A 27,264-nucleotide genomic window follows, 5' to 3' on the forward strand; every position below is an offset into this window, starting at 1 on the left:
GGGATCCTTATTTCATGTTTCAACTCACATTTTTAAAGTGCTATAAGAGAAATAAAAGCAATGCATTTTCTCTTTTATTATTTAAAAATCCATTAGGCAAAATGACTGTTTAAAAGAAAACAATGCATGACAAGTAAAAATCAACATGTTTCAGGTTATGTTCTGATGCCCTACTTTATAAACAACCGGTATAATAACCTAACTGATAGGTGTAGTCTCCCCAGTGAATCTGCTGACTTACAGAACTGATTAGTGTTTTGAGGCTTAGTAGCTAAAGTTTTCCTTTAAGCACTGGCTGACAGCAAACATCATGTGTTTTTAGCATGGTGAAAATAAGCAACACAGTGATTCCTTTGTGTTTTTTTTTTTTTTTTTTTTTTTTGTTTGGTTTTTTTTTTGTTTGTTTTTTTTGCCAAAAGCAGTAGATATGTATGTCTGCCTTAGCTCTGGCAGAAGTCCTGTCATTGGCTTTTAATCCTGATAAGACAATCTAACTTTTCTTACGATATTTTTGGGGATGTTCAAATCTTGCATAATTAACAAGCCACTTCAATGTGATTCTTTTTTTAAGATGAAAAATGAAGCACATTGCTGTCGATAATGAAAGCAAATGTATGTCATCACTCATTGTGTGCAGCCAATTTGTCTTACATTAAAGACTTCTCGCACAGTGTTGGAGAATCCAGTGAGCAGCCCAAGAGCTAGTCTACAAGACCAGTGGGCAGAAGAAAAGCATCCTCCAAGAAACTTTTGCACGTTTCTTGCAAACTCTTAGGCGTGCGTCTTCCATGAGTCTTCTATCACACATGATGTTACCTTTATTAACACTTTAGCCCATTAAGTTTACTCATTAGTTCAACACATATATTCCAGACATAGGCAATTGTAATACAGATATGAAAACTGAATGCCATGGTACCTATCATCAAAGTGGTTGAAGTATAAAATAGAAACAAAGAATTCCATGTGTGTATTATGTGTCCATCTCTACAGATTAAAGAACTGAAGTAAGATATTTGGCTTTTCTAGGGTCATAAAGTCAGTCAATGAAAGAGCAAAGATGTAAACCTAAGTCCTGGTGCTTACAAATTTATAAAATACCATTGCTTCTAAGAAATGAAAAAGAGATTCTACAAACCAAATCAATTATGAACACAGTAAAAGAGGAAGCAGCAAGGAAGGTTAGAGTCTTTAAAAGAAATTTTCTACCAAACAAATGTATTCCTTACCTATAAGATACAAAACTCTTGTAAGTTTTTAGTTACAATTACACATAGGCAATGCAAGAGAATTTATCTGAGTTGGTTTAATATGCTCAGCTAAAACTCTTGTACTTTGTTATCAATATTACTAAAGCAGAAGTGTGAGTTTTCTTAAGAAAACATATTTTTTGTTCTCATTACTCTCTACCTTAAAACACCTCCCAAGTCATCTCTACTACCTCTCTGTTGGAGAGCATTGAAGCTGAATACACGTGGCCTGGCCATAACTGACCTGAAAACTAGGAGACACATCAGGGGGCAAGACAAGCCACAGCTGAAGCCACCTGGAGACTTTCTAGATAGTTTTTCTTAATTAGCATCCTCTGTTGCTCTAAGGGGTCCTTGAACCCGTCCCAAGATCCTGCTCAAGTTTCCTCCATTGTCCACTCAGGGGCTGCCTAGCACCAGTCAGTTGGCTGGCTAGCAGAGTCACCAGTTCTACAGAGAATTTCAGTCCTCTTGCAGACTTAGGGATCATGTCATTTGTCTCATTCCTTTGAGCCTTTGCCATGCACCCTTCTGAGGGGCTGGGAATCTAGAAACAGACCCCAACACTGCTCTAGTTAGAAAATTTTCCTAAAGCACCACATTTCATTTTATTTTCAATTGCAGTTGCTTGATACTTCCATTGGTTCTCCACTTTCTATAATATAAAGTTTAAAATCCTCTAAATGTCAGTGAAGACACTCTGAAATATGGCCACATAATACTTCTGTACAATCTCTTTCCAAACTAGTTGGCTCAAAATTGCAGATACATTCTTGACTATATGATTTTGTGCTATCCTATCTCAAATTCAGATCTCCTAATTTTAGCTTGTATATTTTACTCCTATTCTTCAAGATTCAGTTTAAATCCAATGTTCCCTGAACACCAGGGCTTTGGGGGACTTCTGACTGTAATCTGGTGTTTCTTCTGCTTGCTTTCGATTTGCATGGAAACTTTTGCATTTACTTTTGCTTGACAATACAGTCTGTATTCCTCCTCTGTTCTGTTCAAGAGTCAGTTGTTTGAAATTCATTTTTTCAACCCGTTGCTAGAATACGTTGGCCCTGGAAACACTGGTGTTAATGGAAATGAAGCAAGCATATGGTAGGCGTGTGAAATCCAGTCGTTCTATTGTAGATGCCTGAACCAGTGAACCAGCCCTTGCTGCTCAGGGCAGGCAGCATTCACCATTGCTTAGAGCTTTGGAGAAAGGCAAAATCTCAGATCCCATCCAAGAAGTGCTGAATGAAAATTTCATCCTAACCAGATACTGAGGTGATAACTATGCATGTAATGTTTGAGAAATAGTGTTGTACAGCAGTGATTCTCCAAATGTAAACTCATTACAAATCAAACAATTGAGCGACCCAAACCTCAACCTTCTAAATCAAAAACTATGGATTTTGTTTATAAGAATCAGTAGTTTAACACTCCGGTTTACTTGGAGGTACACTAAGGTATGAGTGCAAAAATAGGTCAGTTTTTATACATGGGGGTACTTTGCAAGCGTCTGGATTATTTTAAAAGGAAACCGATGCCAAAGAAGTATTCCTAGAGATTACAATTTTTCAGTCTGAACTAAAATTTACGGGCTCCAGACTAAAGCCAGAGCTTCTGACATGGCAAAACATTTGGAACCACTATTTTAGAGCTGATATACCAGGGAAGGTAGGCTGTCATTTTCTGCATGGGAGAAGTAGGCTTTTCCTTGCCCGGATTATCACAGTAGCAAGGTCTTTGAAGAATTAATTCAGAGGGAATCTCTAAATGTAGAGGAGTTTAGTCATGTTCAATTGAATTTTGACCAGGAGGCTGAGTCTACAGGCTAAACCAGTGCTGAAACTCTAAGTGTTGGCTTCTTACACAATTCATCAAAACCCTGCTTAAGTCCTCCTTCTCCCCTGAGATTACTCTGTGTCAATCTTCAGCCAGAAGAGATTGGACCCTGTTCACATTTTCCAAAGCACTTCCTTCCAAGAGTGTAAATTTAATATTACCAATCGCAAGCCCTTACTTAGAATTCCCATTTTGCAGAAACTATTGTTTTAAAGTGCTAAGCTCATTGCCCAAGGTAGTACAAATGGAAAGAGGAAAGATGTATTAATATCCACACTGTCTGACCCAAAGTCCTACAGATAGTTTGTAATGCTACAAGACTTCCTCGAGTATGGAGAAATGACCCTTGGTACATACTGGAGAAGCAGTAAAAATGATGTCTCTTGCCAATTACTCATTAGAAGGAGTAACAGAAGCTCTTTAGGTTATTTTTTTAAATTTAACTTTAATACTATGGAGAGAGTTTAATAATGCTATACAGACATATTGTGACTCGGATAGATGTGCTACGTTCTGTTTCAGCATCAGGGGAAGCAGATGCACTAAGCGAAGCCTCTCCAGATCTTGGCTGGATGCCTGCTTAGTATCATTCTATCTAGCCTGCTGAATAATATGTGAAAACACACACACACACACACACACACAACCAAACTTCCCAAGTCAAATGTATAATATATTCAACCAAATTATGTAAATCCTTTAAAATTATTTCATAATGGTTTATAATTTCAAAAAGGGTATTAATTAGTACATCAAACATACCAATGAAAAATTCTTTCAAGTTTAACACTTAGCCTGCTTAAAATATATCATCAAAATAGTTTATGAGTCTTATTAATATTGGCTGGGTGTGGTGGTGCATGCCGATAATCCCAGCATTCAAGAGGCTAAGGCAGGAGGATAGCCATGGGTTCGAGGCCAGGTTGGGTTACATAATGAGTTCAAGGTCAGTCTGAAGTACATAGTGAGACCTTGTCTCAAAAGAAATAAATAAAAGTACAAAATTACTGGCAGATGAATGGATAGGAATAATTTAAAGGAATGTTTATTAAGAATTGAGAAATATTAATCAAGAAAATTGTTGGGGATATAAAGCTAGTCAAGGAACTCTGAATCTAAGCTCCCTGAGTTCAAAAACTGAGTCTATCATTTAATATCTATGTAACTACAGAATAATTATTTCACTTTTCTGTTCCTTAGTTTACTCATATTCAAAAATAGGAATGAATGCAGTACCTGCCTTAGAGGGTTAAGATTTAAATAAGTAAAATTTATAATATTTAATTTCTATACTAAGTACTTAGGAAGTGCTCAATAATTATTATTGATATGCCCCCAAAATCAGAATGATTAAGACATAATTCTCAGCATATAATAACCATTTTATTTTTCAGATTTCTCACTAAAAATACACTTAATATTTTTTATTTTGGGCCAGGGATATATCTCAGTGGCACAGCACTAGACTGGCAAGCATGAGATCGAGAGTTTGATTCCCAGTACCAAATGTGTGTGTGTGTGTGTGTGTGTGTGTGTGTGTGTGTGTGTGTGTGTGTATTATACATATAAAAATATCTATGCATATTTTTTAACTTGGTGGTAGCATGTCCTAAAAATACAAGTCCTAATGAGCATGTACTTACAATTTATCCCTTACTTAGGTGGCAATTTTAAAGTGAATCCTTAATTTAACTAACCACATCTAACAAACTCCATTCCCATTCATTAAACTATGGGTAAATCCATATAAACTCTTGAGCTATAACTTACATAGAGAAATAATTAAACTGAATTCAATTTACTCTGTCTTGAATATGTCATCTCACATCTCAAATCCTCAAAATCAAGTACTGTACTTACAAGGGGTTTAAGCAATCTCCAGCTCATTAAAACTCTAATATGCTTTTCTGCTCACTCAAGATCTCCCCATATACTTTATTTTGTTTTTCATAAAGTGCTTCCTTTCTTTTTTCCAGCAATGCTAGGTTAAGCTTAGGCTTCTGGTCCTAGATGAATAATAAACCAGAAGCCTCCTCTCTTATAGGCCAACGTACCATTTACAGACTTTCAGAAAGCAGTATCTTCGTAACTGTCCCCTCAAATACACAATCTATTTGTGTATCGCTTTGAAGACAGATGCCCTGCTTATTACCTTTACTGTTAGTGATAGAGTTCACTTTTCCAGAATTGTATTCTATTTTCTTCTTGTTTTCATAACAACTGATTTTCTTACCTTCCTCTTGAATTCTATTAAATTGTGTACCATTCTCATAGCAAAGTGCAAGTATCCTGGTAAGCATTAGACCTCAAGTTGAGGGCTGTCCCACAATTTGTTGAATATAAATATGAAGTGAATTCACTACTATTTCCAAACTCAATTATTTTAATATCTGCTATTACAATTCTATATTGTTAGTCAGGCATTGCAAAAATGTAAAGAAAAAACCACTGTCACCCAATCAGTTTGTAAAATATCATATCTGTTAGTGACAGTGGAAATCAACTTTTTCAAATGCTTCATTTTACGAAGTAGAAAATCACTGAGGAAAAAGCTTCTGTGACATAAATATGATCATGCAACCAATTAAAGAAAAAACTTTGTCTTTTAATTGGTGACATTGAAGAGTTGTATACTGTTTCTTTAATGTATTCATTTATTTTTCACAAACATTGAGGGGCAGCCATAGATATTTCAAACTGTCAGGTTCTCAGGACTAGGTAAGTAGAAAGAAAATGTACAAGAAAAGCAATGCTTAGATCCATTCATTTTTCCTGTTAAAGTGTTCTGGATAGTGAAACACATCTGCGGCCATGCAATTTGGGATCTTAAAAAGTGTCCAACATTACACTAGATAGATTGGCAAATAAAGAATTTATACTCTGACAGGTGAGACACAAATGCAGATGACGACCTTCTGCACAGTGGAACGCATGCAGCTCTAAATGAATGCTGAAGGTTCAGGCACAGTGGAGCTGACTGAGGGGTTCATGTAGGAGTTTGTTGAAGGGGCATAGTCAGTAGATGGGGATGACTCAAGATGGACTTCCAATAAGAAAGGAAATAAGGGTTGAAGGGGGTTCTGAAGGATAAGGATGGCTTTCTGCCTTGGCATGCAAAACTTATGAAGACATTCTAAGTAAAAGGAATAAGCATATGCAAAAGCTCCAAGGCATAAAACTGTGTGGTGATATAGGCTTATCTATATCATTATGCTTCATAATCCCCCAAACTTATGTCTGGTCACATATTTGGCTGGAATAATGAATCCAGACAATAAATCAAAGTAAAATAGATTTCACACATGTAAACTACTCAAAGTTTTGATTTCAGTTCCTGTAGATTTATGCTCTCTCTCTTTACCTGATATGAGTAAAACTAGATGTGCCAAATTGAACACTCCAAATCCTGGGAGCAGAGGGGAGTTACCCTGTAACTGTACTGTAGGGCACCAGAATTATCAGGAGGGCTTTTCAAATCACAGATCACCTGGCCCCAGTTTCAGAGTTTTGGATTCAACATGTCTGGGGTTATGCTGGTAAAAAGTGGTTGTTTCCAACCAGATGATGTTGGTGAAGTAGGTGAAGGGACTACAGATTTTATGAGCCATGCACTGAGAGCATCCTACAATACCCTCCAGCATAAATATCTTCAAGTGTTTTTCATATGCTGATAGCTACCACTGTGAGGAATGTTACTGGTATAAAAGTGGTCACTGCTATAAGCTCCTTGGAAACAAGAGCTCTCCCACTCTACTGAAAACAGTAAGAACAGATGACGTCTATTGAGAATGGCTGTGTTCTGGACCCTAATTTAAACATTTTTATAAACCAAACCATTTAATATATACAACAGCCCCAACTTCTTATTCCCAGCTAATAAATTAGGGAATCAAGAAACAAAAAGGAGAGAATAAATAACTAAACCCAAAAGCACAGAATCAGAATCTCAAGTGTGATATCACGGATTTGAATATTGGTTCTATCGTCAACATGTGTACGTGCGATTCTGTGACTTTACACACACGTGCGTAATGCCATAAAGGTGTATACAAACCCAAGACTTCCTCTTTGCCAATAACACACCATTCAGAACACACTGTATTGAGAGACATGAAAGCCATCAGTAAATATTTCTGAGCATGCATTTATTTCTGTGTAAAAAGAAGAAAAGACTAGCAAAATCTTAGAGATCTGTTCTTCTCATTTTACACAATATTAACTTGCATAAATTGGAGAAATTTTATGTGCCTTTCACGAGTTATCTCAGAGCCAAGAATAGACTAAAGACAGTGTCAGTCTTCAGGTCCTTCAAGAAACTATCTTGGTTAAGGAACTTTCTTAAGATTTTTAAGCATTACATATTATGCTTATAAATACAGTATACAAATAGTCACTCAAAATTCAGCAAAAATATAGTTTCAACAACTCATGTTTTCCTTTACTGAACACAAAACTACACAGTAGCAGAAGTCTTATGAGCAGAAAGAAACTTAAACTCAAGTAGAAAAAGACAAACATTTAAAAAATAATTGGAGTTATTTCCTTATAATTTATATGAGCCATAAACTATACAAAGTTGTTGAACTGTTCTTGTTCAAGTTTTCCACAAATATTATTTTGGGGATATTGCCATTAAAATTAAGAGTCAGTAAAACTATAAATCTCTCACAAATACCTGAATTATGTAAATATCAAAGTTACAAGGCAATATTTTTACTTTATTAAATGAAATGTACATAAATTCGTAAGGATAAAGATCCATTGTCATCTTGAAAAATCTGGGAGTAAATGAGTAACAACACATATGTACAAGAATGTTGTACCTATGTGTAACCAGATGTTAATAATCTTGCTAAAAGAAAAATCAGGAGATATATTTCTTTTTTCCCAATCCATCTATTTATAGGTATGATTTCCCACATACAAACTCATGACATATATATAAAATGCAGTTGATATAAGAAGGTAATAATAGTTCTATAATTATTCTAAATGTGATATAGCTGTCATTCTCCATAAAAATTATAATGTATATATTGAATAAGTAATGAGATACAATTTTCAACCAGAAAGACCTCTGTTGAGGGACAGATAATATCTTTATAATTTTAGAGCAGTACTGTATATTTTTATAATAAAAACTACCAGATTTTCTTGATAATTATCTTCAACTACCCATTTGGATTATGTTTCTGTTTTCAGTTAAGCAATCAAAGCTTCTGCTGGCTTTGGCTATGTCGATATACTTGTGACTAGTGGTATCAAAACATCATATGTTTGGTATTGTAAAGAAAACATAACTGGATGACTAAATTTTTACATTTCCAATTCATTTTCTAAAAATCAGATGCAGACCATGTTCACACATGTTTCTTTAAGTTCAACTCATAGTGAACATAATATATTCATAAAATCAGAAGAAACTACATATTTATAATACATAAGAACATAAAATATTAGGAATCTAGAATCAAATCTAGATACATAAGAACATAAAATATTAGGAATCTAGAATAAAAGATAGTGAGATAAATACTAGATTAAATAAATATTAAACATAAAACTGGAAAAATATTCTAAAAAGATAAAAATATATTTAGAATAGAATAGAGCAAGGAAAACATCAGAGAACAAGAATGAACAAAAATATCCAAGTCCTAATAAAGAGCTGAAATTTTACATAAGACTTACTATGAATGAAAAACACATTTCATAGAATCAAATATAAACAAACATAACATAGAAAAGAAGGTACAGATAGCTCCCCAAAACAAGTGTTCAACCTGTCTCAGGAAAATAAAAATTACTTTTTAGTCCAAAAGAATACAAAAATTTATAAGCACGTCTTAACTGGAAAATAAGGGAACAGATAATCTCAATGTAAATTGTTGCAATGAAGAGGAATTAGATGACTTCTCTCAAAATTCAAAAGACAACAATGCTCTTGACCCAACAATTCTAAATACTTGTCTAGTAACTGTACACATGAAAAATTGCTTATGTGTCAAAGTTTTTCTTTACAGTCTTGATAGTGTTAGCAAAATATTAGAAAGATTTTAAAAGACCATTAAGGGAAAATTAATTATTTCAAATTTTTCATTTTAATATGTGTTAAAATTGAAAATATTCCAAATATAAATCAGAAATAAAAATGGTTTTCCATGAAAAAGGGAGAGACAGAGACAGACAGAGAGATAAAGACAGAGAGAAAGAGAATATAGTTTTTATATTTTGATAAATGCAGAAACTATATCTGCAAAAACATCACTCACACGACTATGTGGCAGAAGGAGGATGAAGAGAAAGTTATTTTTTATTATTCTGATGCCTTCCAACCCACGAATAGCAGAAGCACGCCACGGCTGAACAGAGTTGGGTTTAATTACTCCCCAGTAAAGAGAAGAAACACACACCATGACCCTGCTGCGGTGTCTTATTAAAACGGTATAAGAAGAGTCTCAGAGGATGCCGGTGTGGTCAGGGGCATAAGCGGAGCTCAGAGAACTGTGAGATTGCTTCCAGGTGGGTGCTCTAAAAGGCTGAGTATGAATCTATGGTGAATAAAGCAGAGGGGGCCACTCACACAATCCAGGACACAGAAAGTCTCACCAGTGTGTAAGTTGGACTCTTTACTTGTGATCAGCACAATCTTGCCTTTGTCTTCACCTGCATTATCACAGCGGCCTTGTTTGACGTTGTGGGATTGTTTATACCCTACAGAACACCCAGCCTACTGGGAGTGCATGCCAGCACCTGGCTGTCATACTGTTTTGTTCTTTCTCGACTGGATATCCCTTTGTGCCTTTACAATTTTCTACCATGCTCTTATATATTCAGCATAATTTTAAAAGAATCTCAAAACCAGAGTGTACTTGCAACATTACCAAGTTCTGAGACTGCTCCACCACCACGTACAGACCTCTGCAGAGACCTCTAGTCTGGTTTCTGGTGTGAGAACAGCAGGTCTAAAACACCTCCAGCGTGACCACTGCACTGGCTTACCAGGTAGTCCATCCCACTGTAAAGGACTCTAGCAATTTTTACTCAGAGGAAAAGAGAACAAGGCATTTGTTATCATATCTTTATCACTTTCTCTTTAACCTCTTCAAATGTATTTTCTATGGTAACTAGTGGAGCAGAATAATTAGCTTTCAAATTTTATGCAAAATATTCCTATTATTACCCTGCAAACTCCAAGTGTCTTTTTTGTGCCACCAGTGTTCCAGCACAGTTGTGCGTTTTTCTTGTTATCCTTACATTCATAGAGATTCTTATCTGTTGCTGCTGACGCACCCATTTGCGTTTGTACTCAATTACATATAATTAGTCTTTTCTTCATGAACAAAAGAACAGGTGTCTTTATCAATTCTGTGCAGGATACTATGGCAAAGTTGGTTGGACCTAATGATGTCTGGTGAACCAAACAACACATTTTTGACAGATGCTCATAGTAACAAGATTTTTTTTCAAACAATTAACTGCTTTTACCTCCACCCACACAAAGCAGAGAAAGAAAAGACATCTTAACAGCCTAGAGGCATACCATTTTTCTATTAAAAAGCATGAGTAGAATGTTAGTACCTCTCTGATGTTTTACCCCAATCTTCAGTGAGAAAAAATATAGATTAAATTACTTTATTTTTCTTTGAAAATTTTTATTATAATTGCATGTCAAAGACAGTATCTGAGCTGAAAAAGGTGAAATTTAAAGAAAGGTATCACCCAATCATAACAGCACAGCAGTGTTCATTTCCTGGTTTGGACAATGTGTTGTTCTTATGTGAAATGGTGCCACTAGAGGAAGCGGCTGAGGCATATAGCATATAATATAGCAGCTTGCTGTTTTATTTTGTATTTTTCTGACATATAAAACGATTCCAAAACAAAAAGCCAAAAATATGCAGGGGGCATAAGGAGAAGTACCTAACAAATGATCTAGAAAAACTCCTGTACATATTCACAAGGAGACATTGGTCCATTTATCAGATTCGTCCATGATAGTAAAGGTGCTTCTGTGCTTTGGATATAAAATGGCCCCTCAAAGCACGTTTCTTAATGGCTTGGTCACCAGCATGTTATTAGGGGCTGGAATCTTTAAAGGATGGGTCGACAAGGATGTGCCCTCAAAGGGGACTGTGAGACCCCACCCCTTTCTCTTTCTCCTTCACAGCCCAATCCTGTTGCCAGGGCTTTCACCACAGCTCCTGCCATTATGCTCTTACTGTCCCACTCCAGGACCAAGGCAGTCAGCATAATGATTCATGGACCGAATTAAAATTGTGAGCCAAAATAAACTTTTCCTCTTTTTAAAGCTGATTTATCACAGGTTGGGTACTAGAACAAACAGCGCCAAGGTGAGCTATACAAATTGTAACTGTTTAATGATTGGTCAACAAAGGTCTTTTTAACATCTGTAAGAATGATCTCTGTAGCATTGTTTATAAGTGACTTAAAACAGAAATGATAATTACTGGCCAACTCGAATGGATAAATGTTTGAATATATTCATACATTGGTCTATTTTATAGAAATGACTTTGATAAAGCAAGTATATTAACTATGAAAACTTCACAATCATAATATTAAGGAAAAAGGATAAAAAAAATATGTATGATATTGCTCACTTATAAGAGTTTAAAAACAATATCAGGAATGGGTTAAGTATACTTTTTTACAAAAAGATATACTAAAATGTATGGAACCAAGAAAACTTACATTTAGGGCAGTTATGTCTGATAATAAAGGAAAGCAGGATTCCATCAGAGAGGCTCAAGTGTATTGAAAGTTTTAATTAACTTTAAAACCAGTGTTGGGAATCCAGATGAATTTATATTATTCTTTCATTTTGTACATCTATACCGACTTAACAACTTATCCAAGATTTCAGGAGCTCATTTTAGTAAAACTTGGTTTAAATATGACTTCAGCCAGTTTCCAAAAGCATTTGTCAAAATACCTAATCCACCGTCCTTATTTTGTGTGAGGGGCGTGTGTGGTGCACATGTGCATCAGCCATCATTCTGACATACCTATAATTATGTGGGTATAAATATATGCATATCCAGGTAGCTATCATGGCAGACTCGGCGTCAGCAGAGTAAGTACTTGCAATTACTTTCTAGAAAGCGAGGGAAAGAGCTGTGTGTATTTGATCCCACACTTACGCAACCACATTCTGTCCTGGCCTTGTGCTAATGTCTCCTATCCTCAGGGCAGCTTCCTGAGTTAAGGAAGCACCTTGGGAACCGAATATGACTGTCTGATTTATTTGGTGGTTGAATCTATCTTCATCAGTTTACAACATTTCAATATTTTCTAACATTGGGTGAATTGTACTGACAGAGGATATTGGTATCATCATCTTTAGTCGCCTCGTTTGATCAAAGAGAAACTGGGATCTCAGAATTAACTGACACCTCTGAATTGCCAACGGTGGCACAGCTAAGCAGCTCCCTGATTCTCTCCCTTTACACTTGTAGCCTTTTAAATTGACATTCAATTACAGATGCAGTAGATGACAGTTGCACATGCAGAGAAGGGTACACGCATGCTTCCTTACTGAACTGAAAACTCAAATCCTTTCACGAATGCATTTACAGCAATACAAACCCACAATGCAAACCACAATGTACTAATCAACTACTTTGCTCAAAGCTGAGAGGAAGAACAGTGAGAAGAAAGTCTTTATAATAAGATCTTTTCTTTATTGTAATTTATAGTTTGCAATGTGTAAAATTAAATAAACAAAGAAAGTTTAGCAGGGGTGGACAAAATCATTTTGGCACTTTAAGAATTTTCAATCTTTCTTCAAATCTATGTTATTATTTTAAAGAGTCATCACTATAAAATGTCAGGCTCCCTAGATTACTTTATGTAGCACTGGAGAGTGTCCATCTGACCAAAATAATCATATTTATCTATTCGAATCACAATTCCATTAGGCAGATATTTAATGAACATTTATTTTGTGTGCGACCCTAAGACTCCAGCAGTGACTATGAATTTTATAAAACAATATATCTTGAAAGATTTCAGGAGATATGAATTTACCCTGATGTATCTGTATATGATACGATTATGAAAAGATTAAAAGGTACATAAGCTATCATCCTTGTCTTCTGAAGCTTGTATTTGAAAGTTTTCTGAAATGCAAATATACTTTCATACCTGCATGATTGCGTTTAGTTACTAAACTTTTCAACTCAAAAAAAGTATTTCCAGGTATAGAATTATAGCATTATTAGCCTTTTAATACTTTTCATGTGTATTTCAAAATATACAATTATGTATCAGGTTTACTGAACTGAGTTATCTTGAGATATACAGATATAGATATAAATATACAATATAGATAGATATTATTATTATATGTATCTATATTTTAATTTTATCCTTGACCAAAATGAAGTAATATATACATATAAATCTTTTCTATGTTTACCAAAAAAGTAATTTTTGTCCGCCCACAAAGTGTTCTGAGGATTATAACTTATTCATCACTTGATTTCAAGATTTAATACTATTTTAAATACTAGCATAACGCTACAAAGTCTGAATTTTTCCTACATTGAGTTGCCACCTTGCGGAACAAAACTGCAATGGAACATACGCTCATCTATTGACCCTCTGGAACTTTTATGTCTTGAACCTTCCCATTTAGTATATAATCTCGCCCCTAGCCTATCTCCTGTGGGAAATCCACAGCAAAAGGATACAGGAAAAGACACTGGCTCACTGATAGTTGGAAGGTTCCGTTAGACAGCCCGGCTATGATTTAAGTATATGCTACCCTGGACCACACATTTGATTTCTAATAGGAATGCAAGAAGCTACTGTTCCTTACTGTAGTCACTGTTTTCGTCCTTGGTCCCATCAATGGTACCATCTGGGTGCATCTGCAGGAAATATCCCTGCTGGCTGAATAACCTTGTCACGATTCCTTTCAGCTGGGGTTCTGCAAAACAAAATGAAATCATTATTCACATTTTTAGTTTGTTTTTAAAGATGCACACTTGCAAATTTTTAAACATTTTCTGTAAGTAAATGCCAATGGCATAAATATTCACATTACTACTTGGAAGGGGGCATTTCAGGATTATAGCCAATATTTTTTTTTTCTCCTAGGGACACAATCACAGTACTTTACAGTAGTAAATCAAATGTGAATAAATAAAAGTTAACTATAATTTAGAAAATATACAGGCATGCTCCAAAGTGAATTATTTTCCCGCTTCTGGTGTCTGGATGCAAGACGTCACCGAGTTTATTGTCTGATCCCAACTGGTTTCTATTTAGTCCACAAATGCCGCTGTAATTCCTCCTCAGCTTCCACAGGCATACTTAGATGATAAAGATATTTTTTTTTCCTGCAAGTTATCAGTGATCAATCAGAAACTCTTGGATTTTGAAATTTCAGTCAACTTCAGCCAGAAAACATAACTTGGCACAAGTTGTCACCAGAAATTATATAGAAATCCAGATTTCCCCTTTACTAAATATTTTGTTAGGGAGAAACCCTGCTACTGTAAAACTCATTGCTCTAGTAACAAATAAAGTCAATTTCTTATGTACTTCAAACTGGAAATAATCTTTATTGTTAATACAGCTACAGATAGAAACTTTCAGACTGGTTTTTGTATATCACATTTGGAGTTTTGCATATCAGCTATTATACATGTTTAAAGCTTTCTCATTTTGATGCTGGCTACCAGTATCAATCTAATTTTCAAGATGGCACCATCCTTTTGTCTCTAGTGTTGGAAGAAAATTACTCTCATGTATTTACAGCTCTGTTTTATAAAGTAAGAAGAAGGAAAATGCTGCTTCTGGGGATGAAAAGATGGAAATCATGTGATTGCTGAAGTAGCAATATAGTGTGCTCAGTAGGACAATCACTGAATCTATTTATGAAGAAAATTCTCTCTCTCTCTCTCTCTCTCTCTCTCTCTTTCTCTCTCTCTCTCTCTCAAACAAAATGCAAAATGCTAGGCACTGTGCATTAAATTGCATGCATTCATTGATATTGAGACCTAAACGGAATTCTTGTTCAGGACTGAATGTATTAATTCTGTAAAAATATTCCCACCCATGGGGCTGGGGATTTGGCTCAGGCGGCATAAGCGCCTGCCTTGCAAGCAGGCAGTCGTGAGTTCGGTCCCTGGTACCGATAAAAACAAAAAAGACAAAAAAAAAAATATTCCCACCCCATGTAACATACGGGTTTTTACATGTAGGACTTCATGGCAAATATTTGGGAACATCAGAGCAGGAAATGCTTCACCATGGCTCCCTCAAAGCAGCCTTTTAAGCAAAAGATGCTAAGAAACTTGTGTATGAGGAGGGAGATAATATAAAAACAAAACAAAAAATGTGAGCTGGGAATTAAATATTTTGACTAATAACTGTTACCTTTTTCAGGTAAATAAATTCAACTTAATTTGTGGGTCTCAATTTCCTTTTAATGAAAACTGAAAGTTAAACCTAGTGACTTTAGTTCTCCTTTATGAGTCTCTATTCATGGTGAACCCATTAGAGTACTCTGTCCAGACTGCTGCAGGACATGACTAATGGATTTGCCTTCAGTGCTTCACCTCCAGGAACCCTGCCCATCCCATTAGCTCAGCTCATCACGAACAGTTCTGTGTGTAACTCTGCCATGACATTACCTGGCTAACGGTCAACTTCTCATGTGACACACTCACTTACAGATTTGCAGACAGAAGTCCCAGCATTGAACTCCAATTGCCTTTTGTTCCTGAGCATACCATTTCATATGGGAATCTCTATTTTTGCATCTGTATAATGAGAAAATACAATTCCAGCCCAAACTCTTGTTACCATGAACCTCAAGTAAATAATAAAATGATATGAACCAAAACAGTGATGGCGAACCTTTTAGAGTTTTCAGTGGCACAGAGCTTTCATGGGTTCACTATCACTGAATTAGGAGATTGCATAAAAAATAAATCCCAAGTAAGGTCTAAAATACGGACTGTAACACTCAAGGAAACAATGTAATTGAAAGAAAAGACACTGAGCATGGATTCTATGTCTCCTGATTTCGTTGTGCAATATTGGCTGAGCCGGTAAAGCCACTCAAGTAAACAGCAAACTGAGAAGAGGTTAGAAAATCACAGGAAACAAGGAAAGGGACAACTATTTCTTCACTCATGTTTTTATTCTAGGAGGTGTTGGGTCACTTTAAGAAGTCACGTTTTGTTGGTAGGGCAGCTTAGTCACTAAAGCCTGCAAATGAGTGTTTGTTTTCTTCATGTACTTTTTCTGTGCTGTAATTAAGCTTTTCTTTTTGCCATGGTGAAGCTATCCCCCAGCTGGGACTCTGGGAGTTCAGGTTGGTAACTCCTGCTCAGGATAATGAGTACCAGACTTTTATACCAACCCCCACCGCTGAGAGAAAGTGCTGAGCCTGACTCTTAATTATATGATCACCTATCAAAATGATCACCCTGCTACAGAAGTTTCGTAAGAGCTAGGAACCTAGCATGGCTCCCTGGAAAACTGTGCAGCTCACCTTAATGGTCAGTACTACATTCCCACTTCTATAGCCCTAGCTAGCTCAAGACAAAGGTCTTCATGAAGGCTGGCTAATGTAAGTGAGGCTGTCTTTTATAGTGGACAAAAATATGTTGTGCTCTATTTTAAAGAAAGATGCTAAGCGAGCATGATGGCACACGCCTGTAATCCCAGTTACAGAAAGATTGAGGTAGGAAGATCACAAGTTTGAGGCCAGTCAGGGCAACTGATTAAGAACCTATCTCAAAATAAAAAATGAAAAGAACTAGGGAAGTAGCTCAGTGGTAGAGTGTTTGTTAATCATGGATGAGACCCAAGGTTCAATCCCAGTACAGGAAAGAGAGAAAAGAGAGAAAAGAGAGGAGGGGGGGTGAAGGGAGAGGGGAGGGGAGGGGAGGGAGAGCATGGAGAGGGGACGGACCAAAGATTAGCAGAGACTAATTCTGTGTCGAGGTTAGGCAGACGGAATGGACTATGAAGCATTGTTAAACACTTCACTCATAATTTTAAAAATGAATACACTTTCCATAAGCAATAGAAACCAAAGGAGGCATTCCTGACAGAGACACAGTAGATTCCAGGAACGGTACAACCCGCTACCTTGACAATGTAGGGCCCGGGTTCTCAAAAGCTGACATGCAGGTACTTGTTCTCAGCACATGCTCACAGGTCAACAGTGAAATTAGTAAAATACAGTCAATGGAGCAACTTTTTACTCTACATCTTTTAAGTGTCTGCAACTCTCTTCAATTCTATGTTCTCCTATTTTTTTTTTCCTTTTAGTTTTCAATGAAACTGCAGCTATATTATGATAGTGGGGAAGAAGGACTTGGTTTGTTACCTTTTGTGCTCTAAAGAAAGGAAGCAAATACTGCCTGCATTTTTCTCAAATCCATTTCCTCTTTTCCTGGGCACCCAGCTCGACCATATGTCCTAGCCTCCCTTGCAATTAGGCTTGGCAGATGCAGGAGTGTCATATGGAACGTAAGTGGAAGTGATGCGTGCCACTTTCAGGCCAAGGCTTTTAAAAGCAAACATTCTCCTCCATGTTTTCTTTTCCTCAATGTTGAGTGGATAAAGATGGCAAAGCCCTAGGGGACGTCAGAGCAGCAGCACTGAGGAATGCAGGATCTTCCCCTGAATAACGGGTACGGAGAAGACAGCCATTATCAGAAATACCCAGAATAAGACTTTAACTTCCGTTGCCTGTGCAGAATGGCTTCTGCCAAAAAACATATGGTATGGGGGTGGGGGGGAGAGAGAGAGAGTGAGAGAGAGAGAGAGAGAGAGAGAGAGAGAGAGAGAGAGAGAGAGAGAGAGAACCGCTGGGAAATCTGAGGAACAAAGCACTCCCTCAGCCAGGTGATGAGGTAATAGGGACAGCAACCCGTCCTGCTGATAGTATGTGCCTTTGTGCCTTTGATGGGACAGAATGGGAATGGCACTTTACCTGTGTGATCTTCTCAAAAAGCCACAATCTCTATCCAATCTGGAGAAAAACATCACACAAACCTTGACTGAATAATATACAAAGCCCTGGACTAGTCCTCCTCAATCTGTCAAATTCATCAAAGAAGAGGCAAGTGACAAGATGTCACAGGTAAGAGGAATCTAAAGAGACATCATAGATAAATGTAATGTGGTATCCTGGATAGAATCTCAGGACTGAAAAAGAGCATTTAGGGACAAACTAAGAAAATCTGGATGAAACATCAACTTCAGCTAACCGAGACGTATCAATATTGCTCTTAACTGTGACAAAAGTGTCACACTAAATGTAAGACACTAATATGAGAAGCTGAGTGTAAGATTTATGAAAGCTCTGTGAATTAAAGACTGTCATTAAACAAAACATTGTTAGAAGTAGCATGCGATTTTAGTCTCAAAAATGTGGAGTGAGAAAGAAGGTAAAGGATAGCAGTAGGACCACATGTTCACTGTTGCTTCCCTTCGGAATGACACGGTAATTTCAAAGCTAAGTTTGAATTCAAAGCCAAAAGGAAAGTGAACATCTTGGAGAGCAAACTAGACCGTTTTGTAGGGTACAAGCAAGACCCAGAAAAGAGACAGAGCCACGGGGCCCTACCTGCACATCGCATAATAAATGCCACATTGGTGAAAGTAAGATGAATTTAGAAATCGAAAACTCTCACCATTCACAGTTCCCTTCATCAGCTTCAAAGATAAAATTCCACCAATCAACAAACAATTGGGACTCAGAGCAAAAGTATCTTGTCCAAGATTACCCTGCTGACACGTAAGTCAGGACATGAATAGACTCCTAGTACAGTGAAGAGACCACATCTTTTACCTTCCAAAGAATGGGCAAGACATAATCTTCATGCTATGTCAGCTGAGGAGACTGAAACCAAAAATGAAGAAAAAAGAGAAAAAAAAAAAAAAAGGAGCATCTGACTGTACACCAGTTCCTAAATATGGGGATGACAAAGAAATGGAGTTTTAGGAATTGTGCAAGAAATGTATGTGTATATAAATTTTGATACTAAAATTAGATTGTATTTATCTAGGGCCAGTTTACCCAACATTTATACTCAAACATAGAGAAAGTTCCTCCACATAAACTCCAATGTAATATATATATGTATAATATTATATATATTATACATTATAATAACAATGCAAATTCTGTTATGGAGGCTAAAATTCAGCAATTCCTACTTTCGTAACAATAGCCACATTTTGAACTCCCATGGATGCCTTTCTACCAGGCACTTTGCTGATGGTTCTTTAAGCTTTTGTTTACTACCACAGCAGCTGAATGTGTGAGGTACACTTTCCTCCTTTCACAGCTAAGATTACTGGTCCCCTGAATAAAACTGCATCCTTAACCCAAGGTTCCAGAGCTATGAATGGAGAGGCAGGTCTGGCTTAAGATTATGATCCTCACCATATACTAGCTCTATTCACTCACTTCAAGAGGGACACCGGCAAACTAGAACATGTCCCATGGAAAGAATCAAACAAAGAGTACAATGCGCTGTCATCCGAAGACCTGATGAATGAACAGTTGAGATGCAGCCTAGAGAGGGGAGGACTCCAGGGGATGCGAGAGCTGTCTCTTCCTTCCAGACAGTTGACATGAACAAGAGGCAAATTTGGAGCCTAGCTCCACAGGGATAGAACCAAGGCCAATGGGTGAAAGTTACAGGGAAGCAGATGCAAAGGAACTTTCTGTAAAACGTCTTCAAAGAGAGAACAGGTTGCAGTAACCAGGGAAGAAGAGGTCAGAGCAGCTGTGAAGGACACAGATGTCTGCAGAGGCTGAGGTATTTTGAGTGACAATGCAAGGTTTGCTCTCGGGCCTTGAGGCCTGATGTCCCAGAAAACTTTGGGATAAAACAAACAGCCTGCTGAATACAATTTCACTTTTCCCTTAATTTGTGTTTTGGACAGGAACTGAAATGGCTTTTTATCAGACAGCCAGAAAATGCAAAGTTCTTTGTAAATGTTAACCAAGGATTGTAGAGCATTTTGACAGTTTTTTTTTTTTTTTCCAGCAGTTGCTGTGGGTTTAGCAGTGGGCCCTCTATATTAAAGTTTAATATTCTCCACTTACAGGAATTGAGATTGAAGAGTCTGTTATCTGTGCCTCTTATCAAGTATTTCTGGGGTCTTCTGCTACTGCAGATTTCAAAATTAGACTATTGGATTTGGCAATTATTCATAAGAAGATATATTTCTCACCAATTATAGCTAAAGGGTATACAATGCCTCCACGTACCACAAACCAAATCCAAGGTGAACTAGAAATAGATACAGTAGAACCCTTGAAAAAGAAAAAAAAAACTTACCCTGCTCTGAACACATTGCACAAATTCTAGCCATACTGAGCTATAGTGATTCATTAAAAATGCATACTCTTTTTAGTAAAAGAGACTCCGGTCCGAGGCAGAGGATTTTCATTCACTCAGTCATGTAGTGACCACAGTGAAAGAAGCACTAGGCACAGTGGAAAGCAGAAGGCTGAACACAGATCCTCAGGACCTGGGGGGATCTGCTCTGGGCCTTTAACAGAGCCACATCCTCTCAGGGTCCTGGGTCTCCTCATCAATCAGTAAACACGACAGGTGACATCAGCAGTTATCTATTGGAGACCAAGATATCTGTAGCAAAGTACTAATAATTCCAATGGGACTCAGAATCTGTAAGTGCCCATGTATTTTCTCAACCAACCCGTAACCATGGTATATTTTCTTGGAAAGCCAAATATGTACTGAGTACCACACATGGTGGTTATTTTTCTAGACATAGGGTCTCGAATTGTGTGTGAGTAAACCAGCTCCCCAATCAAGAAAAAGAAAAGAATACCCCAAATCTGCCTCTCTGTGGGAATGATTTCAAGTGTAAACTACTCCCACATGACCAGTATAAAGCTCCCTCTTGACATCACTGAACATGTAGATACAGCGGGAAAAACATGGCCATATTCAGCTGTAGTGAACCACCGAATCTGCCTGGAATGAACGCTTATAGTCTAGCAGGAAAGAGCAATAAAAAGATACCACACAGAAAGAATGAATGCACTACTGCAGACAGTGCTTAGAATGACCCAGACATGAATGAGAAGCCAGAGGAAGCCACTGGGTATCTCTAAAAGGAGAGCACTGAGGCACAAGCATAGCAAGTGCAGAGTACTCTGAAGATCAGAAAAGACACAGCAGTGATCAGATGAGAGGCTGAATGTTCTGGAATCCCATCCTCTAAGCAAGGAGCCACCAAACCATAGCTCTGTGGCTGCTGGCTTTGACAATAAAGTTCTATTTGAATGCAGACATGCTCATTCCTTTACACACTGCAAACCCTAAAATATTTGCTAACAGGTCTTTTATAAAACGCACCACTTCCTTAGGGGTCTACAATGCTTGCTTTTCTAGTTTCTTCTGCCTGAAATGCACCCATCTGCATTCTCTGTCCTGGACTCCTCGTCAGTCTTCCACGCTCAGCTTTCTTCCAAAGGGTTTTCCCTGACACCCTGCAGCAAAATTAATCACTCTGTCTGCAGACTCCCTTGTGTCCAGTTAGGAGGAGACTCACTACACTCCATTACAGCAGCTTGCTTACACGTCTGTCCCTGCAGTGGAACTATGGGCTTCTCACCGGCAGGGTCCTTGAATCGTCCATCTTGCTACCCAGCCCCTGACCCAGTGCCAGGCCCAGGGTAGGTAGAACATTCAGAAAGGAAAGAAAGAAATCATTTATATCTAGCATTTTCCATTGTCACTTGTGACTTTCCGAGGAGCTTCTCATTTGTAAGAAAGAGCTGTTTACAGCCTTTTAATACAATGCCTCTGGCCTTCAGTCCATTTATTTCCATTTTCCCCTCCACGCTGAACACAGTCAAACAAGCACAGCAGAGTCCTGCATAAACTGCACTGTCTCCAAAGCACCGAGTCGCCTCACCCTTCAACAGAAATCAAGTGACCTTGAGACAGGCAGGCCTCCTTCATGCTGCCACGAAGCTAAGTGAAAAGAGGACATGCACTTCTCAGAGGATCCTCTTTGCTGAAGCAGTCTGAGCTGGGGAAGACAGAAGCAAGCTGGAATACAAAATGTCAATAGAGACGGAATTCTTGTAGAGAGCCAATTTTATTCCTCATACCACGAGTCCCCCTTCTTCCCAAAGCCTTGCCTGTAATATGCTCATGAAAATTTAAAATAACTCAAACGCCATTTATTGACTTCCGACTTGCAGTAGGTGCCGGGTACAAAGATGAGTAAGATGCAATTCCTGCCTTGAAGGCACCCACGGGCTCATCAGGGAGACACACATACAACCGATCATTACAGCAGTGAACATGAAAAGTGCTGTCACAGAGGTACAAACAAATTGCCATAGAATCACAGAGTGGGGATGCTAATTTTACCTGGGGTGGCAGTTTCAGAGGCAGCCAGCAATTGAAGAAAGGCTTTACGAAGGCAGTGCCATTTTGAACTCTCACTAGACTAGGCAGGAGGACCTTGATCTGAGCAGCATGAGCAGAAGCAGGGGTACAGAGGGACACATGTCCAGGCAGTGGGCAGGCAGGGTCTAGGTGTTGGGAAATAAAGGACCTGTGTGGTGGCTGGAGGTGACAAAGCAAAATGAATAAGGTCCTCAACACTTCAGGATCCTTAGGCAAAGCTAATACCACAAGCACAGCAAAAACAAAGTTTTACCCAAATGGAATATGTGTCAACTTTTTAAAATTGTACATCCTTATCTATAAATAATTTTAAGTTCATAGCCTGTATTTGCATATTTATCTTTTTCTATATGTGCATACTACTCTGTAAATTATGAGAATATTACGGATCAAAGTAAGTGTAAAAGAGATCAGCCTCAAGCACAATTAAAAGTGGCAGTGGGCTCCTTCCCGATGCCAAAGGATGACACTACGCATTTAGCCACTGCGTGACTTTAGAAAATTTAAAATCAGAGGATGAAATGATGAAGACATGTGAGAAAAAGTAACTGGAGAACAGCATAGAGCCATGAACAAGAAAAATGTGATACATTGGTCACAGGAGCCACACAGGAAGCTATCGGGTAGGCAGTGACCATAAGGCGGAAGGCAATGGTTGGCCTCCCAGGACTGACCTTGCCTGGCCTGAACTCTTAATGTTTCAGGCATTTGAAAAATGACAGAGGATTTAGTTTCCTTTTGGTTGCAGGAAGATGCAAAACTCCCTAAATCCAAACTCATCCCTAGGCTCCTAAGGGACCCGCATCTAAAAGCAGAATATCTTTGAACGTGAAAGTGAAGGAGGCATTCCCAGACCCCCTGAGAACCCTTATTCAAGCAATCAAAACACCTTTGTCTTTTTCATACAATCATCATCCAGGTTAGACCTAAAAGAAATGTACCTTTCAGGCAGCTCCAGATTGATTTTGAGGTTTTCAAAGATGCAGACCACAAGATAATTCAAACATAAAGATAATCCTCAAATCATAAGTTTTTTGTGTTGTTTTTTTTTTTTTGTTTGTTTGTTTTGTTTTGTTTTGTTTTGTTTTTGAGCTAGAAAACCCAGTCAGGAAGATTTAATTCAAGGTTCAGTTTCTTGATGAAAAAGTCAAACACCAAGGAAAAGAGAAACGGTCATGGGTGGCACATCTCTTAACTCCCTGGAGTCAGAGCTCATTTCTGTGCACCATGATCACTCTGGTTCATGCCCCTTAAAATGAAATCTATTTTTCACACCTCTCCAAGGTAGCTTGGCTTGGTCCCAAACTAGTTTCCTGCTATCCAGAAGGCTATTTCATTTTTTTTCCATGTATAGTGATACTTTGCTTCTTGTGCAGTTGCTTAAATGACTAGGATCTACTTCTGGAGTCTGCTAGAAGAAATTCAGGATGCACATTATTGTATTCAAAATGACTAAAAATGTGGTTCTCTGGTAAATATAACTTTCAGACAGAATTAACATGAACAGAAAAGTCCATGGTTAATAGAAGTGGCCATTTTCTCTGGGTCTCATTCAAAGGTAGCAAATGCAAGCACTTACCACATCCCAGGCACTTCATGTGGTTTATCCCCCTTCATTCTCATGGTCATAATTAAAGCTTAAACACTATGACTGGGCTCTTTACAAAACAAATTAGGAAAATAAAGTCCACAGAAGTCAAGAGACCAGTGCTAAATCATGGGTTAATACATGTCTGAGGCCAGGGTTAAAGCCAGACCCCTTTGCTTTGTACACACTTTCCCATTACTACCCATCGATTATGCTTTGAAGAAGTTTAACATGATGGTACACTGCTCCTCTTCCCTGCCTGCCATCAGCCTTCCAAAAAGTGTAAAAATGTGTGAAGCAAGGGGCCAAGAATAAATGGCAAACATTAGAATTGCAAAAGTATGTTTTGGCCTCCTGATACAAAATGGAGGGGTGATGAGGCAATTGTAGACACATCCATGCACACAGGAAGTCTTCCAGAAGAGCATCTTCACTCAGCATAGAAAAATCTTCTGTTACTCTTAAGCCATTTTGCAGAGACATGTATTTTGGCACCCAAAGTCAATGAACAGGATATACTATTGGGGAAAAGACAGGCATAATAGTTCCTTGACATCAGAGCTTTGCATAAAGGCTGGACCTGTCCTGAAACTGTCCTGTATCTCAGAGGAGACGTGTTCTTCCAGTTGACAAGACAGGAAATCCCTCAGGCACCACAACTCCAAATCACCCCGCAGGCAAACTGCAATTGTTGGAAATATGATTTTTATCTACCACCTTTTTTTGTGCTATCCACCAAGAAAAATTTGCAGAGTGAGCCAGTGTGAGACCAAATGGTACTATTACTTTCTACGAACAATGTAAATATTCCATGCAGACATTACCCATTGGCCTCTATCCTGGCAAATACAGGGAAGGAAGCAGAGTGCGTAAGATAGGACCACAAGCATCCATATATCTTAAAGTATGATCATAACTGTCACTCCCTCCTTTCTTCACTGCCACTACCTTTGTTCCAGCCATCAAGAACTCTCGGCTAAACTCTGCCAAGAGGCTCCTCAGGATCCCTCTTATCACTCTCCCCTTCCTAATCACTCCACAATCGATGTCATATTTCACCATATAAATGGGCTTATAGCACTCTCCTGCTGAAGTCCTTTAATAGCTTCCCATTTCATTTACAATAAAACATCAAACCCTTGGCATGGCCTGGAGAGCTTAGCACCATCTGGTTCCTGCCTTTCATCTCATCATCTCAATTTAATCTTCCTCTGGCTCACTTCTCCAGGCACATGTGCCTTCTCCCGGATCTGACCAAAGGATCTTTCCATGCACATTTCTCTTTTCCTGGGTTGACTTTTTTTTTTTTTTTTTTTTGTAATAAAGTCAAGTCACAGCTTAAACGTCACCGCATGAAGGTCTTGTCTAGGTCCCTGATCTAAACTTACCATGACATTCATGTTCATATTCTCTGTCAGCACACTATATTTTCCATCCATAGCACATATGCCAGTTTATAACTAGCTATCTATTTTCATTTATTGTTTAACGTCCTTTCCTCCTCTAGAGTGTAGCATCCAAGAAAGTGAGGCCATGTGAGGCCATCAAAACATACCTAGTAATTGGCATAGTGCTTATCAACACAATATAGGAAAAAATGAATATTTGTTTAACAAACTAGTTTCTTTTCTCTGGGCTTCAGGATTCACCTATAACATGATGGCACTGGAATATTTCAGTGTCTCTGTGACTTGAGTCCCAGAAACCTAGGAGATTAAAAGATCAGAATAGATACATATGAGTTATTATCATTGAAAATCAAGAAATCAACACTTTTACATTTTCAGTTCGAATATAATCTTCACACTGTACTAGTATAATTAATTTATTTCTTGATATTGCATCATGCACAAAAGAACTGGAAATATTTATCAAATGTAGATAATATACTTGGGATGTAACTATGGGCTATGTGCTATCACCCAAACACACTTTAGAAGGCTCTCAGGGACAAGAGGAATACATGTATAAAAACTGCCACTGTGACTGATGAGAGGTCATGCCAAGGATGCCAAGATCCCAGGAACAAAGAAATGAGCCAATTTGAGTCAAAACAGCCTGGATGATACTCTTGAGGGGATCTACTCTGATGAAAAGTCCCCATCTACCAAAAGCCTACCTCTCTCACAGACAACTCCAAAAAGTGTAACTCAGCATCCAATGGATAACAATTGATCTTCCTACAATTAACAAATCTCTTAAACCTTCAGGAGGAGGCCAGCCAGACTTTAATAGCTATAACCTATTGAAAAATTGAGAACCATTTCCCATTTGTATGTGAAAAACAGGATTTTGTGAAAAAATAATTTTAAAGGGCATTTATAAGAGACAAATTAAAATTGAAGTACATTGAATTTTGGCTACAAGTCTACCTCTATGTTATCTATGTTATCTATATGTTATGGGATCAAAAATAAAAACTTTTCTATTTGATGTTTCAAAATATTGTACTTTGCTCTTTTAAAAAGGGGTTTTAGAATCCTGTTTCTTTTTCCTCAGTGACAAGATGCTGTTTTTGAACATCCACACAAAATCCATTTGCATGTGGCTCATCTTTATTGTCATAAAGGGAAAATCAATTTGGATAGGATGCCCATCGATTTTTTTTTCAGTTATGATTCTGAAGTTCTAAAACTTCTTGATATACAGCATAAGAATTTCAGTCAGTGATTTTAACTGATCATTTGGCAACAATTATATTGATTACAATTTGCAGATTATAAGTTTTCCTGTATATTCGCTATTTTTAAAAATTATCTGCTTAGCATGAAATCTGCAGGAAGTATGGAGATAAAATAATTCCCAATAGGTTCTCTCATGAACGTGGGATTATGAAGTAATTTCTAGGCACAATATTTCCTCACTCAAACTTTGCAGCAGCTCTAGGAGGTTGGCATTCTTATCTTTCTTTCATGTTAAAGATGATAAAGCTGAAGCACAAAGAAGTCAAGCAGCTATGAAAGGTCCCACATTTCCTAAGCAGAAGGGCTAGGAAGACTGGAGACCAAGCAGGCTGGCTTCACAAGGCGCAGACCAGGTTACTGTATGCACTGTCTCTAACACATCCGTGCATCCACCACCCAAATTAACAAATGGTAGCATTTCTCCTAAATGCTTTAAACTATTTTGCAAG

At 37.8% G+C, this 27,264-nt stretch overlaps 1 protein-coding gene across 4 annotated transcripts in view; it reads right to left on the bottom strand.

Moving 5' to 3' along the window:
- Fgf12 (fibroblast growth factor 12) overlaps positions 1-27,264 on the bottom strand; it is a 509,492-nt gene that overhangs the window by 175,428 nt on the left and 306,800 nt on the right. For all 4 annotated transcript variants that reach the window (XM_063261238.1, XM_063261239.1, XM_063261237.1 and 1 more), the window contains one exon: positions 13,930-14,040. In XM_063261238.1, coding sequence (XP_063117308.1) covers positions 13,930-14,040 — 111 coding nt within the window. The remainder of the gene's footprint in view (positions 1-13,929; positions 14,041-27,264) is intronic.

The sequence above is a fragment of the Cavia porcellus genome, unplaced genomic scaffold (genome assembly GCF_034190915.1).
Source record: "Cavia porcellus strain 051 isolate PalLab524CR breed Dunkin Hartley unplaced genomic scaffold, mCavPor4.1 scaffold_14, whole genome shotgun sequence".
NCBI classification, from domain to species: Eukaryota; Metazoa; Chordata; class Mammalia; order Rodentia; family Caviidae; genus Cavia; species Cavia porcellus.